General features: G+C 41.5%; 1 protein-coding gene and 1 pseudogene across 2 annotated transcripts in view; both read left to right on the top strand.

Annotated features, from left to right (window-relative positions):
• Reln (reelin) overlaps positions 1-17,135 on the top strand; it is a 460,252-nt gene that overhangs the window by 390,364 nt on the left and 52,753 nt on the right. For both annotated transcript variants that reach the window (NM_001310464.1, NM_011261.2), the window contains exons 43-46: positions 3,376-3,523; positions 5,712-5,970; positions 6,809-7,058; positions 11,575-11,743. In NM_001310464.1, the coding sequence (NP_001297393.1) occupies positions 3,376-3,523; positions 5,712-5,970; positions 6,809-7,058; positions 11,575-11,743 (826 nt within the window). The remainder of the gene's footprint in view (positions 1-3,375; positions 3,524-5,711; positions 5,971-6,808; positions 7,059-11,574; positions 11,744-17,135) is intronic.
• On the top strand, positions 1,223-3,292 carry Dnaja1-ps (DnaJ heat shock protein family (Hsp40) member A1, pseudogene; annotated as a pseudogene).

Here is a 17,135-nt window from a genome sequence, read left to right as displayed (position 1 = left end):
TTTCACAACTTTTTACACCACATGAAATTGCTGATAAGTGGCAAAAGAATATGCCTAAGGGATGAACTTAGATTATAAGAAATAATTTTTCAGAAATCTTGGTTCCACCAACTGTTCAGGCAGCCTCTCCCTTTCCACACATTTATTTTACATCAATACATATGATGGTAGTGTTACAAAAAAGAAAAAAAGTACATTATATACTAGTTATTTTGGGAACATCTAAATTGTAGATGTACTGTTTTCCCATAGGTTGGATTAAACATTTTTATATGGTGGCCAATATAGCAGCTATGCTACTGAATCAGACCAGAAGATTGTTTTTCTCCATTTTCTTTAAGACTTTTAATAATTATAAAATACTACTAATAATTTTATTATCTATAATTGTATATTACATTTTAAAACTGCATTTAGTTACAAGCATACAGTGAAACATTACACTGCCATAAAACATTTGAACTATTGATGTATGCTACAATGTATATGAACCTTGGAAATAATACAGTAAATAAAAGAAACCAGACCCAAAGAAAAAAATCCATTGCCTATTCTGTTTGTGCGAAACATCCCAAATAAGCCAGCCTTGGGGGTGAAAAGCAGCCTGGTTGGTTGCCAGGGATGCAGAAGAAAGGGAAGCTAGTGCTTTATTGACATGGGCGTCTTCTCCTCGAGGGGACAAAAGAAGGTTTTACATCAGAAATATACTAAATACTGTATTAAATTGTTAATACAGTAAACATGTTTTGTGGGTTTTTTACCTCATTTTAAAAAACTAAATCTAAGATTCATATCTGAATAGATTTGAAAACCGGCTTTGAAAGGTATTTAACAGCAACTATTAAATTATATTTAAATTTCTGTGATTAAAAAAAATTCATTTTCAAAAGATACCGTGTTATTCCTCCATAAAGCTGCCTCACATTAGAAAGGACACAGTAAAGACACTGTGTTCCAGGCTCCCTTCCTTCTGGCCTCTCATTCGCTTCCTCACTAACCAGCACTTTTCTTTGATGTAGAGCTTGCCTGGCTGAACCATAGATATTGGAAAAAGCCCCTCTCTGACATGTGAACCTTTATATCAGTTAAGGCTAAAAACACTGTAGATGTTCATATGATAAAGAGTCCTTTTATCTCAAAATGCACTTTTAATGTTTATGGCTTTACATTTTAAAACTACATGACACATCCCGTCATACTTCTTTGAAAATATAATGCAGAAAACTTTCCAGAAGGCTCAGTGGTTGGTGGAGGAGCAGCGTCTGGCAGAGCTGCACTGTGCGACACTCCTCTTTCTGCTCTCCGGCTATAAAAATTAGTGAAAGAAACCGCTTATTATGATGTTTTGGGAGTTAAACCCAATACCACCCAGGAAGAACTGGAAAAGGCATATAGAAAACTGGCCTTGAAGTAGCACCCTGATAAGAATTCAAATGAAGAAGAAAAGTATAAACAGATTTCTCAAGCTTATGAAGTTCTTGCTGATTCCAAAAAAGGGTGGGACGGGATTATATGATAACGAGGGCATGCAGGTGATTAAAGAGGGCGGAGCAGGTGGTGGTTTTGGCTCACCTGTGGATATCTCTGATATGTCCTTTGGAGGAAGAAGAAGAATGCAAAGAGAAAGGAGAGGTAAAATGTTGTACATCAGCTCTCAGTGACCTTAGAAGACTTATATGATGGTGCAACAAGAAAACTGGTTCTACACAATGATATGATTTGTGACAAATATGAAGGCCAAGGTGACAAAGGAGCAGTAGAGTGCTGTTCCAACTGCTGGGGGACAGGTATGCAGATAAGGATTCATCAGATTGGACCAGGAATGGTTTAGCAAATTCAGTCATATGCATGGAGTGCCAGGGTCATGAAGAACGCATCAGTCCAAAAGACAGACGTAAAAGCTGCAATGGAAGAAAGATAGTTCATATTGATAAAGGCATGAAAGATGGTCAGAAAATAACAACATTCCACGGTGAAGGAGACCAAGAGCCAGGACTGGAGCCAGGAGAGCTTATCATTGTGTTAGATCCGAAGGACCATGCTGTTTTTGTAAGGCGAGGAGAAGATCTTTCCATGCTTATGGACATACAGCTGGTTGAAGCATTATGCAGCTTCCAAAAGCCAGTATCTACTCTTGACAACCGAGCCATAGTCATCACCTCTCATCCAGTCAGATTGTCAAGTATGGGCATGTAAAATGTGTACTAAATGAAGGTATGCCAATATACTGTCGGCCATATGAAAAGGATGTCTAATCATTGAGTTTAAGGTAAACTTTCCTGAAAATGGCTTTCTCTTTCTTGATAAACAAACTTTGTTGGAAAAACTCCTTCCTGAAAGGAAGTAGAAGAGACTGATGAAATGGATCGGGTTGAACTGGTGGACTTAGATCCAAATCAGGAAAGACGGTGTCATTATAATGGAGAAGCATATGAGGATGATGAACAGCACCCCAGAGGTGGCGTTCAGTGTCAGACCTCTTAATGGGCCAGTCACTCTCTGACATTCCGTATGCAGCAGTGAATGTGGGAAGGACTATAATCATAGCATGCTCACTACTTGGCTATTTGTTTTATTCCACTATAGTACTGTTTTAAAAGTTAAATGAAGAATAAATGCAAATATAAAAGCTCCAACTTTGCCCTGTGTGTATGATGACTTCAGTGTTCAGGATGAAAATGAATACTTGTAAACATTGGTTTAAAAAGTTCCCTAGCATCTGTTAGGCCATATCTTGTTTAACTGATAATAGCTGTGTACATTAGACTGACATGCTAGGTGTGTGTTGTATGACCCTTCATTGTTAAGCTATGAGATTAAAATCCTGTATTTAGCTGATAATCAAAAGAAAACAATTAGATACATGTTGGTCTGTCTGGTTGTATGGAGTGATCAATTGTGATGCTTTTGCATTGTATTGCCTCAGCCACTTCATCCATGTCATTAGTGATAGGAATGATACATTCCTAAAGAAGTTTATCATAAGTGACTGCATTCCCTTCTGCTGTGCCATTTTAAATATATATTACATATGTGAGTATATATATGCATATATACAGACACACATACACACAGGAAACATGATCACCTTTTCCCCCTTCTCAAACCATGATAAGCCCTTGCTATTCGACTTAGGCTCCAACGTAACTGCAATTTAATGTTGGTAGTATAGCAAATTATGAATAAATTAGTTGTATGTTTTGAAGTCACATGCTTATGTGCTTAAATCTGGATATCAGAATTTAAGCAGTTACTTAAATGTATGACTGTCTAATATACTGATTACAAAGTGCTAAATTAAAAAAGAAAAGAAAAAGAAAATATAATACAACTGTATTCATGGTCACAGGTAAACCACATTTTCCACTTTCTCAGGTCAACTGGAATCCGATCGATTCTTACTGATGAGCGGTGGGAAGCCGTCTCGTAAGTGTGGCATCCTTTCCAGTGGGAACAACCTCTTCTTCAATGAGGACGGCTTGCGCATGCTAGTAACACGGGACCTGGATTTATCACATGCAAGGTAATTGTGGCACACAGTTGTGGACATGAAGCAGAAGAAACCAGGAACTCTCAAGGGTGACACCTTCCATGCTGATACTTGGCATCGCTCTGCTCAAAGTTCCCAACAAGACACAGGTCACATAATTTCTAGTTCAAGACCTATGTTCGTTCAGTACCAACATCAGCTGTGAAACACCTAAACAAACAAGATTATTTTATAATCTTGAGAAAATAACAGTGTTTAATTCACTCTAACTTCAAAAAAGTAATATTGCATCTATTTTATCCTCCTTCTTCTGACTATATTCATTAACACTTGAACTATAAAGAGAACATGTACATTTATTATACTGTCTTAGTAAGAAGCTCAGTAGAAATACATCCTCAACTTATTCATGATTAAGTTTATCTTCATTAGCAAATATTTAGTTGAGAATATTTGAAGTATGGTCCATGGTGCTCATAAGCAATTTCCCAGTGCCTCACTAGCCATAAGAAGTCATCTTCTAAATTGAGCACAGTCACTCAGAAAAGAACACATTTTAAGCTGGCTCAGAGAGTCATGCCCTGTCAGAATATATATCCCTTGGTCATTTGACGAGCCAGAACCCTAACAGCAAAATATAATGTACAGTTTAACATGTGTAAAATGTAGCCCTGACCTATTTTTAAATGAACAAGGAAGTCATGTTTATGGTCTTAAAATATTTTATAGTACATTTAAATATATCTGAACCTTCCCTCTTTTTCCTGAACCCAATTTTTCATTATAAATAATATAATTCACAGAAAATACAAGTCTATAAAAAATTTCATAGTTACTGAAAGCAAAACTTTATTATATCCCATTCTAATATACATAGTTTCATTTATATTATTTATGCTAGGTTCTTCAATACCATCCATGTTCTCTAATTTAGAAATTATTAAGTTTTCCAAATAAGTAACTCAGATATATTTTTCTAAGTAATAATTTGGTGTTTATATTATCACTAAATTAATACGAACATCTTCCCGATACAAACATAGTACACCTAGTTTTTCCTAGATGAATACTGTTCTCGTTTGTGCGAACACCACTAGGCACTAACAATGCACGTGTCCATTAATCAGATGTTAAAAGCTGCATTATATAGCTCATGCAGTCACATGCTGTGTGGGATTTGCATATATTGACCTTAAAATGTTCAGTGTAAGATCGGAGTGTTTTCAAGGCCATGATATAAATAAACAGAGGTTGGGAGGATCCTGAGCAATGAGTGGCTTTGTGTATGATACTGATAGCATTTATTATCAGCCCTGTTACATTATTGAAAACGTGTGTTAGATTTGACATGAAATTTATTCTGCCTTACCGGTTAGAATAGTGGCCAGACTGGGCACCAGCAGCTTGCTTGCCAAAGATAACATGCGAGCCAGTTTCCATTGGCACCCCAGCTGCTCGCTGCCCCTCTGCCCACCTCCCCGCCAGCTAGGAAAGCTGCTGCTGGATGGCCGCCACAGTTCTCAGAGGCCATATCATCCGTACCCAGACCCAGCAACAGTCAGAGTCTGGCAAGCCTACCACCACCAACCCACACTCACGCTTACCCTCCCCTGGCACAAGAGACAGAAGAGGCCTAAGCTTAACACACCTCTTCCAAGTGGCCTGGTCTTTTTGAAAGGAGGAGCTACAACTCCTGCATGTAAATGTGTCTCCTAAACCAAGAGATACAATATCTATAAAGCTATTGGTAAGATGGGAGTGGGTAATTTTGCCAGTAATGTGGCACCTGTATTATTTACATATAAATATAGAAATACGTATTTCTAGTTCCAAGCCCTGAGGCCTGGGATTCAGTTGTCTTCACCAGACAGGCAGTGCACTTGCTGGTTTGAACAGCCTTTGGATCTCCCCCAACATCTTATAAAGTAGCCAAGAGAAGCAGTGGCTCTGGCTTCCCTCTGGCTCTGGCTCCTTGGAGGAGAGATTCAAGATACAAGCATGAGCCAGAATTTCCATTTTCTTCACACTTCACATTTAATTAGCTCTCATTCACATTAAGACAGAAAAATATCAAGCTTTGAAGTGATTGTTTGGACACTCGTTAAATCGTCGTGTTTATTAACATCATCCGTTGCCCCGTACTGCCTGGGTGCTTGACTTTTGTTAACGATGCAGGTCTCTCTTTAAAATAAAAGACTACAGTAAGATCTTCTGGTGTCAGGTTTGTGCAGTTCTTCATGAGACTGGGATGTGGTAAAGGTGTTCCAGACCCCAGGAGCCAGCCCGTGCTTCTGCAGTACTCCCTCAATGGCGGCCTCTCCTGGAGTCTTCTTCAAGAGTTCCTCTTCAGCAACTCCAGCAATGTGGGCAGGTACATTGCCCTGGAAATGCCCCTGAAAGCCCGTTCTGGTTCGACACGCCTCCGCTGGTGGCAGCCATCTGAAAATGGGCACTTCTATAGCCCCTGGGTGATCGACCAGGTCAGTCTCTTCAGAATTATCTACTGTAACTTTTATGACCTTAGAAAGCATGTTAGCCCAACTCCCAGGCTGGTGGAAGCCCAGACAGTCGAATGACTTGCCCAAGGGCACACAGCTAGATTAGATGTGGCGTTTAACTTCCTTTCATTCTCTAGCCCCTCAATTGCCTAAGCCTATAAAAGTAAATGGCACAACAGAAGGCCTAGGTTGTGTTCAGAGAGGATGCTGCCATATGGACAGAGGGACTTTATCAAGCGTGATACAAGGTTATAATTCTCCAGAAAGGGAAGCATGCAAATTAGCATTGATGCCGCATGCAATTGTTCTCAAATCCTCTTTTCCAGCCTTTGATGCAAAATAAATAAATAAATCTCCCCTAGCATCTTTCTGGACTGCTCTAAGGATCTTCATACATAATATAGTGTATCAAACAGGACTCGGAGAACCTGTTCACAAATAGTAGGGTTCATGCAAAGAATTGAAACTGAAATGCCTCAGGGCGTGTTTGTCCTTAAATAGAAATTTCACATGGAAAACAATCACAGGCGAGCCAAATTTTGCTCTCCCAGCTTGGGGACATGTGCTTTCCAATGGCACAGTTTGGCCCACGAATGGCTGTGAATAGTTTTGTCAGTCCTTTGATTTGTTTTCTGTAGCTCCTTGCCAGATGGGCAAGCAGACCACAGAAACAAGAGCATTCTGAAAACCCCCTACCATTATGCTAGTTGTACAGTACCAGATCTGAGATGGCTGACAGAGCAGAATAAATAAACAAAAACAACTGAACTCTTCTGTATGTTAAAACCCAAATCTGGGGTGTTCTAAAAATGCATTTCAGATTCTTATTGGAGGAAATATCTCTGGTAATACAGTCTTAGAAGATGATTTCTCAACTCTGGACAGCAGAAAGTGGCTGCTTCACCCAGGAGGCACCAAGATGCCTGTGTGTGGCTCCACAGGCGATGCCCTGGTCTTTATTGAAAAGGCCAGCACCCGTTACGTGGTCACGACAGACATCGCTGTGAATGAGGACTCATTCCTACAGATAGACTTTGCTGCCTCCTGCTCAGTCACAGACTCCTGCTATGGTAAGTGTCCCATGCCCAGACCGAGGTACAGAAGCCTGGGTGTCCATGGCTGCCTCTGCAGTGGGACTGTTTGGAACCTGTGTCACAGGGCTTGGGAGGATGGCTTAGTAAAGTTCTTACTGGGCAAGCTTGGCAACCTGAGTTCAGCTTCCTATCACCCACACAGAGGGCCAAGCATGGCTGTATATTCCTATAGTTCTACTCTGTGAAGGCAGAGATCGCTGGATCTCACTAGCCAGCCAGTTAGATTAATCGGGGGGCCTCAAGCTCAGTGACAGTCCCCAAGAAGCAATAAAGGAAAATATTCAGTCTCCACCATTGGCTTATATGCACAGATACAAACACATACACATACATACACACATACATACATACATACGTACATACATACATACATGAGCATGCACACACTTAAGTGATAGTATTATGTACACAAATGATTACAGTACATTTTAAGTTCTTGGGGTCTTCTTGAAACTGTCTAATTTTTCTCAACAACATTGTGTTGTTAAGTATATTTTTAAAACATTGTAGATGATTGAATTTGAGAAACTCAGTCAATCAAATTTCCACCTGGGATGTAGTTTACTGCACACACCAGCACCATGTAAATTGCATGGTAGCACACGCCTGCTATCCAAGCTCTCAGGCAGTGGAATCAGAAAGAGAATGCCATGGTTGTACAGTCTTGACCCTTTCCCTGAATTGCAGACCCCTGGGGGTTCCTGAGGAATCCCAGTCCTGTGGCACCTTACAGGACACTTCGAGGACAATCAGAGGGGACGACTGGGGGGTGGGGGGAGCTCTGTTTCTCTGGGGCCACATTTTCGTGTTTCTGTGAGTTTGTACTTTATTAGGAAGAATTCCAGAAGTACTCTTTGTACCTCAGTCACAGTTAACACTAGTCAGTGGGGGTGGAATTTGTGGGGAAAAGATGGGCAAGCAGAAGGTAAGCATTCTATAAAGTAAGTACATTCTGTTTGAACAGGTGCCACAAGAGTGTAGTATTATTATAGATGGCAGGAGGAGTGTGCTATGTGATGGAACTGATGTGAGATGTCATGCAAACTCAGAGGAGGGAGCATTGATGAATGGTGGTCCCACCTGAGAGTTAGAGGACATTTCACAATGAGCTCAGACTCCACTGGACCTTTATGACTGGAGTGGATTTTTAAATGGTAGACAAATCAGAGAAGCCATCCCAAACTGAGCCGGTAGCTTAAGTAAAGAAGACTCCTCTAGCCACAGAAAAACTGCAGTAAGACTGCAGGAGAATGAAGTGTATTGGCCCTAAAAACAGAAGTAGACTTGGTATTCTGCTGCCCTAATCCTTCAGTGACTTAAGGAGTCAACAAAAATAACAAAGTAAGCTATCCCAAGCCAGGTTGACCTGGCAACACCAGAGCTAGATTTGGCCCTCATAAGCTAGATGTGTGTGCTTGCTTCCACCACAGGCAATCACAGCCTCCTGAGAAAGGCACAATGAATAAAGTACTGAAAGAAGAAAGGGACTCAGCAGAGGTAGCCACAAATTTCAAAGAACCTTAAAGGGCAAGTACAGAAACTTGTACTTGACAAGGTCATAAATTGGAGACTATAAGTCCAGAGGAGTATTGTCCTAGTTTCGTTTCTATTGCTGTAATAAAGGACCTGGACAAACGTCAAGTTAGGGGAGAAAGAGGTTTATTCCAGCTTATCATTCTGGATTACACCCCATCTTTGCGGGGAAGTCCAAGCAGGAAGATCACTAATCACATCACAGCTATAGTCTAGAGCACAGAGAAACGACGCATACGTGCTCACCTGATCATTTGCTTGATCAGCTCTTTCTCCACTCTTGTATCGTTCAAGCCCCTGCCTAGAGAATGACACTGCCCACAATTCTCTGCTTCTTACTTTATCAATCGATTTAATTAAGACAATCCCCCAAAGCCAACTCTCATTGAAACTCTTTTACCAGGTGGTTCTAGATTGTGTCTAGATGGCCAGTGAATGCCAACTGTCATAGAACTCATGTTTTAGGGGAGGTTAGCTCTGAGATGGTAAGGAGAAAGGAATCCTAGTAAATAAGGTATAGTAGTGATTTTCAGTAGAAGTGGGGAAGAGACAGTGATGGGGTGCTGAAGCCGTGAAAGGAAGTAGACAGGGCAGAGGAGATGTGAGACACTGAGAACAATCAGACAATGGCAGACAGTGAGAACAATTAAACCAGGACTGCAAGACAGAGGAGGCAAGCCAGAGGACTCAACTCTGAGAAATGAAGTCTGACCGTGTTAAAAAAAAAAAAAAATCACCATTGATGAAGTTTGGTGGTTAATAAAATGTGTTTATTTATGGAAGAAAAGGGTGTGTTCCTCTTAGTTCTTGTGACAGTATTTCTTGGTCCCGTAAAGAGGAGGACCTAGGGCTGGAGAGATGGCTCAACAGTTAAGAGCACTGTCTGCTCTTCCAGAGAACTGTGTTCAAGTCCCAGCAACCACATGGTGGCTCACAGCCATCTAGCCTGTGATCTGATGCCCTCTTCTGGCATGCAGGTGTACATACAGATAGAGCACTAATAAATAAAATAAATAAATAATTCTTTAAAAAGAAGAAAAGAGGAGGATCTCTCTGAATTGTTCTTCACAGTGTATTCAGCATCCTGTGAAGTGTTGAGCTCAGCAAGCACTAGCCAAATGAATAAAATCAATTTTGAGACATAAAGCTGGTAGATACAGTTGCAGTCTTGTATGTATGTGTAGACTAGGAGGCCAGGAAGAAAGCACAGAACTCCGCTGGTGAACCAAGGAGTTCAAGTGAGAACAAAATAGAAGGCTTGGAAAAGCATCCTCAAATGAAAGAATCAGAGAGCAATCAACAGTCTATGGCCATGGGCGGACACATACAATGAAGGCTGAGTCATTGTCCATATCTAGAAAGCTTAAGGCCACATAGGACCTCATGCTGGCCACACAGCATCACCAAAGGATGCTTTCAGAGCTGCTGGCCCTGTAGCCAGGGTCCAGAAGATTTGGAGAAGAGACTCTGGTCATGAAACCCAAGCACCAAGAGTTTCCCGAGGTTCCCAGGGGGTTTCAGTGTGTAGCCAAGATTGAAAGCCATGACTTTGAGAAACATTTCAGAGGGAGGTGAGAATTGGGACATTTACAAAGCATTCAGTAGCCAGAGAAAGCAATGGAGGAAGATCTCCATGAAGTGGATCTGGGAGGGGGAGAGGGTGTGGAAAGGAGAGGAGAAGAGAAGCTGTGGTCAGAAGGTAATATATGAGAGAAGAATAAACTTTAAAACTAGGGAAGAGCAGTGGAGATGGGGGGAGGCTGGATGTTTTGAGGAAGAAGAGGAAAAGAAAGGCTTAGCTTTCTGCAGACCCGCAGTCCGAATGCTTTCCCACAAACCCCATGACTTCCAGCCATCTCTCCACACATCTCTGATTTCTCAGTGTACCCCTATACATATAGTAGGGTGATATAAGAGAAAGAGATTGCATGGTTTCTAAGAAGTGTCTTTTATAACTAGAGCAAAGTTGGCACAATTGGCCAGAAGTTTTGTAGGGTGGTCAAAACTTAGGACTGGCTAGAGAAATGTCTTAATGGTTAAGAACATTTGCTGTTCTTATAGAGGAGTGGGGTTTGATTCCCAACACCCACACTGGGTGTTTCACAACTGCCTGTATGTCTATCTAGATACCCTCTCTGGACACCCATCCAAATATACAGACACACAGAGACTCACATGAATAAAAGTCATTCTGTCTTAAGTTTTTGAAAGTATTGCTCCAAACTTTTAACTATTTAAAGAAATAATTAAATTTATTATGTGCAAAAAAAGACATGATACTAACAGGAGTTGAAGAGAGGGCTTCAGTGGGAGGAGGAGGCTGAGACAGTGGAGAGGGAGCAGGCCTGGAGCTCAGTGTGCCTGTTATAAATGCTTGCTGCTCTTATCACTGGCGGCAGGATCTGAGGCCAGAGTAACTTTATTGCAATTGGTCTAAGAGGTTCTCATCATAATGAGTGATTCAGGAAAACTTTATCTCACTTGATCAGATCTTCTTAAAAGGAGTTGTAGTTCAATGTTATTTATAAAATTAGCAAAAATGCCCAGGCATTGTGGTGCATGCCTTTAATTCCAGCACTTGGATCACTGTGAGTTCAAGGTCAGGCTGGTCTACATAGTGAGTTCCAGAACAGTTAGAACTGTGTGAAAAATCCTATTTCCAGATGGATGGATGGATGGACGGACGGACAGACAATGGACAGATACATGGATGGATGGATGCAGGGATGGATAGATGGATGGACAGACAATGGACAGGATGGATGCAGGGATGGATAGGGGAATGGATGGAGAGTAATGATGCACAGAGAGAAAAAGAAAACTGGTAAATAGTTCAAAGTCAGAAACCTAAACCTAGGGGAAAAGTCAAACTATTTAATTACATTTTAAACCCAAGCACACACAGTAAGTGCCTCCTGGGTCTGCAGGCATGTACTTATACTGAGAATTCCTATTTCAGCTATTGAACTGGAGTACTCGGTGGATCTCGGTCTGTCGTGGCACCCGCTGGTGAGGGACTGCCTGCCTACCAATGTTGAGTGTAGTCGTTACCACCTGCAGCGGATCCTGGTGTCAGATACTTTCAACAAGTGGACCAGAATCACTCTGCCCCTGCCTTCCTACACCAGGTATTGCTGCTTCTGCACGCATCACCCCAACACGATCAGCTTTGCTTGTCAGCTCTAACAGGACAAAGTTGGAATGAGATGCATGATAATTTGTTACTTATTTTTGTATAAGCTAAGTGCAAGTCAGTACTTATGGTAAATTCTGTTCTTCTCTAAACCTAGGATTTCCCTGACTTTTAATGCTAATAGTTTTGGGTTGTTTGTTTTTTTGTTTTTTTGAATAATGGCTTATAGAAGAAAACACTGACCGTAATGTAACAGCTTCTCCAACTTAATTTAGAGATGCCAAGAGCCAGTCATTTAAAACAAGACCATTGAATACAAAAATAGACTAAATGGAATCTATTTTTCTGCCATGTAAATCACTGTCAATATAGCAGTTAGTGGTTTCTTATAAATGGACATAGGAGATAATTGTTTTCTAACATTAGCCTCTACTTTTTAAACTTTATTTGGAATATTACATTGGAAGTTGTCACCTGGAGAATGTCCTCTGTGAGAAGCACATGTAAGTGTTTTGCCCACTGCACCAATAGGAAATGACTTGGCTTGAGAGAAGTGCCCAGGGAATGGTAATGAAGAAGCTGCGTCTGAATTATGTGTGTGTTTACTCTCCTGTGTGAGGAGCATTCTCCTTTTCCCGAGGGAATAATGTTCTGTGACTCCTTCACCATCTAAAGTGGGTGCTAAGCATAGGAATGCTTCAAAATTGTGATTGGCATTCCTGTTTCCCCTGAGGAAACCTGATTGGCTGCTGACATTGACAGACCAAAGTGACCAGCACAGAGTAAGGGACAACTTATAGTTTGGGCTTATTATTGTCCTGTTGCCTCCCGACAAATGATGACTGAATAAATCCTCCTAGCAGACGATTATAAAACTCAAGCATTCATCTAGGACATAACTTTTCTTGGGATTATCATAAATGGAGCGGTTTCTGCCTCTAACAGCCTACGGCTGCTTTACAGTTGCTGGCTCAGAGGCAGGAGACTATATTAACTGAGAGCAGAGCTGCCAAGCTTAAACGAGATACGTGAGATTTTGTTGCTCGTTAAAGGTATTGTCGTACATGAATTATTAAGGTGATCTTAATAAGTAACAGGGAAAAACTCCATTAAGGCAGCCATCTTTTAAGTCTTTATGAGTTCTATGAATTATTACCTGACTACTTGGCAGCATTTTGCAAATAAGTGGCATTCTAAGATTTACTTCAGCTAGTCATTGTACCCTTGAGACATCTACTGAAGAAAAGTAATTATTCCTCATATTTTAATCTATGTTTTAATTGTCTCTTGCACATACTCACAAGAAATTTGACCCTTTCAAATGATACATGAAATCCTGTGATAAGCATCCATTTTCCCCATGTTACCATATTGAAAATACAGTTTGTTTACTATATTATCCTCAGGGCTCATGTTGTGCAGTGGTCTTAAAGGTGACTCTACCTTACAACACACCCCTCTGAGTAATTCAGGAAGAAATGTATGTAGATGAGGCTCAATCTCTCCTCCCTCTGTTCTCAGTCCAGTGATCTTGTGTTCTTCCTTGTTTTAAGTTAAACTTTCAGTGATAGAACACCTGTGCTTACCATGCTCGAGGCCCTTTGATCCTCACATAGACAGGTTGGTTGGCAGATAGGCAGGCAGGCACACAGACAAGATGTTAGACTAACTGACTTCCTTAAAAGTTTGAAACTGCTGATGTGTCTATGCGGTCTCCCAAGCCTCAGTGTGTAGGTCTTTGCTGGAATTGCTATTTCAGTTTTTAGGTGCTTTTCTATAAACAAACATGGTATTGACAGCCTACAAGTGCATGCTAAGTAGGTGTTAGGAGTGGCTGTGAGCACAAGACAATTGGAGCTTTTCCACTAGCTTATGCTAGGCTGTGGAGCATCTACTGTTGGTAATGGGAGTAAATGGAAGATGATTGCCCACACAGCGGCATGAAGCATTTCATCAAGCTGAAGTGGCCAGTCATCACCAGGAGCAGTTGCTTACCCATTCAGTCATATAGTTAAATAAAAATACTTTTAGTTATTTGATTGTTTCCTAGGCTTTCGTGTGTGCTGGGGCTATCCCTGTCTCAAAGTTCTTTCAGTTCAGTAGAAGGCAGAAGTATCCCCCAGAGGTCACCGGCACTCAGAACTAACAATATTATTTAGCTGTGATGTGATGGAATATTGGAATATGATATACTAAGGTTGATTATCACAAGGAAATATGACTTGGTTAGGAAGGCCAGAGAATGCTTTTGTGAGAAAGGAATAACTTGGGTCTGATCTGAAGGGGAACTGGGTAAAGAGTAAGGGCAAAGGTGTTCCAGGCAACTGTTGGTGTGTCTGAGCTCAGAAACAGAAGGGAGGAAAGAGAGAGAGATGGAAGAAGGGGTCAAACCACGAAGAGAAGGGTGAGTTAAGTTATAGGAATGCTTACAAGTCCATGGAAGTATGCAGGAATAAAGAGGTATGGTTAGCAAGCATCAAATTCAGAACAACTTATTCTAACTGGACAGCCAATGAGAAAGGGTAAGAGAAAAGCCTCTCAGAGAGACACAGACAGACCAACAGGCAGACAGACAGGCAGACAGACAGGCAGACAGAGGCTGGTAGTATGTTCTCAATGGACATAAAGAGAAATGAAGACTATAGAGCTTGAGAGCCTGACACTGAAGAGGACCTTGTACGTGGAGGGAAAGGGCAGCAGTGAAGACGACCCCTGCTCTCAGACAGGCAACAACAAATGGATTCATGTGCTTCTTCCTGAAAAGCAAACCTGAGACTAAACACAAGATATCACATACTCTGCTCCAGGCACTGCTGTGGAGAAAAAAAAAAAAAAAGACCTTGGCATAGTTTCTTATCTTCATTCCTGGCCATATGCAGTGGTTAAGTAAGTCAGTTCTCCCTGGAAACCCGTCCATAAAACCAAAATGAACAAGAAGCGTGGGTGCAGCCTCACAAGAGCGAGCCCACCGTAACGGTGTAGCACTCTCTTAGCTTCCTTCTCCGCAAAGTTAGAACCTACTGGGGGAACTGGAAATGACTCCTGCTATTTATAACTTAGCGCTTTGCTGGGGAACGGACTAGAAGTGCCACCAATGTTGAGAACTGGGAGTTTGTATTGAAAGTCAGAGCCAGAGGGAGTTTTGTGTAGAGATGTGTCCTGGCTTTGAAGAATTCCGTGGATAAAGAGAAGAACATTCCAAATCAAGGGATCCAAGTGAAGTCGACAAGGACACGTGGCGGCGCCTCAGAGTTACTGTTTGACGCAGTAGAAAGTGGAAGGAGGTCATTAGTGGGTTGGGTTTACTTACAAAAAGCATTGAAGCGAGGCAGGAGAATAGGGTTCACGAACATGGAGTTGGGGAGATAACTTAGCTGGCAAAGGTTCCTGCTGTGCGGTCGTGAGGACCTGAGTTTGAGTCTCAGAACCAAGGGAAAAAAGCCAGGCATTATGACAGAGTTGTAATCTTGGCACTGAGGCCAAGATTTGAATTTGTGAGTTCACTGGACAATCACTTAGTCAGTTCCAGGCCAATGAGAGACCCTGACTCAAACAAACAGACTTGAGGATTCCTGAGAAATGACACTGAAATTTGTTCTCTGGCCTTCACACGCACTCATGCACGTACGTGTATACACTAACTTCTCCATTGCGTGTGAAAGGGAGACTCCCATGTTTGAGGTTGGAATTCTATTCATAATGCTATAGCTGCATCTGCTCACCGGAAGAGAACAGCGGAGTGGGAACGGCTCACAGAGGAGGCAGGAAGACAGAGAGTCAGAAGAGCATGCTGTCACGAGTTATGTGATTGCTATGTGAGATGTGACTGCCGTGCAGGAAAGATCAGTGACATCAGTCACAGACAAGAAGAAAAAGATTCAAATTTTCTTTTTTTTTTTTTCAATTTTTTTAGTGTCTCAATAAGAATAGTTTTCAGAGCTACCAGATAAGAGTCAGATAACTCGTTCAGACGTAACCATGTATTAGTGATGTGCCTTTACCGTTTGCCTATGAGATATGGTCCTAGCAAAACGGAATAGAATTATATGACTTATTATTGAAAAAGACTAAAAGATAGACAGGATGATTTCAAAATCATTTTCATACCCCCAACCCAAATCTGCCTTCCTCCTCATTACCAACCAACTTAAAAATAGCAAGTTAGTTCAAGTGGCATAGTTCTAGAAGTGCAGCTGAGAGCCAGGGAGTCACTGGAAGGGCAGGTAACTCAAATCCACCGAGAAAGGGCAGAAGGGAGTGGCCAGAGTACAGCTCAGGTGAGACTTGGCTATTTTAAGTCATGGTGAAAATGATCCACTCCTGCTGGCCCAGTAACCCAGCCGCCTTCCTTAAAGATTAACTACAACACACATGCTGGAAGCTGGCCGTAGTCACACAAGGGAAATGACTAAAAATCTGTGGGAAGTTAACGGAGAAACGAAAAGCACATGAAAGGACCAGTGTGTGAGGGGCAGGAGTGGTGGTAAAGGGGCTTTGCTTCTGCAAAGCAAAGTTAAAGGGAAGGCAACTTTCCAGGGAGATCCCCACGTACGCCCAGAGTAAAGACGCAGAACCAGACCAGCAAGTGTAACACTGACTGTGGTCTTCAAATATCCCAGAGAGCTTGGAGTTCACTTTGTTACAAAGAGATTCCTGGACTCTGCCCATTTTTATTCCAACACAACAGGATGTTTTAGAGACTTCATTGTTCAAGCATTCTTGACTGAACAGCGTGTGCCACGTTAAAACCAGCTGGAGAGACGCTGGGCTGGTGGCACAGGCCGCCTTCTCCTGTGTTGTTTGACACTTTGAGCATCACTACTATAGTCTCTTGGTATTTTGAGTCCACAAAACATAGTAATTTTGTATAAGCCATAGTACCACTGAATCCCCCATACTGACTATGTTGCTCCGTTGGCACTCGTGTTAAACAGGTTAAAACTATGCCATGTTCTACAGCAGAGATTCAGCTGCCTCGGAGCCGTGTGGACTACCGACTTAGCACCAAGTTTGTTTTTTTTTTTTCCAGAGAATGTGATGTTTGACTGGTCTTGTACATATGTGTCAGTTATTTAATTTCTTTAACAGCTAAATATAAGTCATCCTCCACTGAAAAGATAAGTTGAAAGCTAGATAGAGGAAATCTCTTATATTCAGTCCAGCCTATTGAGGCCCTCAGGGGGTTTATCCGGTGGAATATTATAGTTTGTATTATTGCTTTCTGTGATTTTTAGCACAATTAATTTTTTAAGTGAGTTTACTTAGAGATGAAAGCTCCTCCTTTTTACTTTGAATTCTGAAATTAAAACTTCTCTGTGCTTTTAAAGGGATTTTTGTTGCCTTACATTTTTGCTTATTTAAAAAGCAAATATACAGAGTTAGAGACT

The sequence above is a fragment of the Mus musculus genome, chromosome 5 (genome assembly GCF_000001635.26).
Source record: "Mus musculus strain C57BL/6J chromosome 5, GRCm38.p6 C57BL/6J".
In the NCBI taxonomy this organism is placed as follows: Eukaryota; Metazoa; Chordata; class Mammalia; order Rodentia; family Muridae; genus Mus; species Mus musculus.
This window is presented reverse-complemented; position numbering and strand designations above follow the sequence as displayed.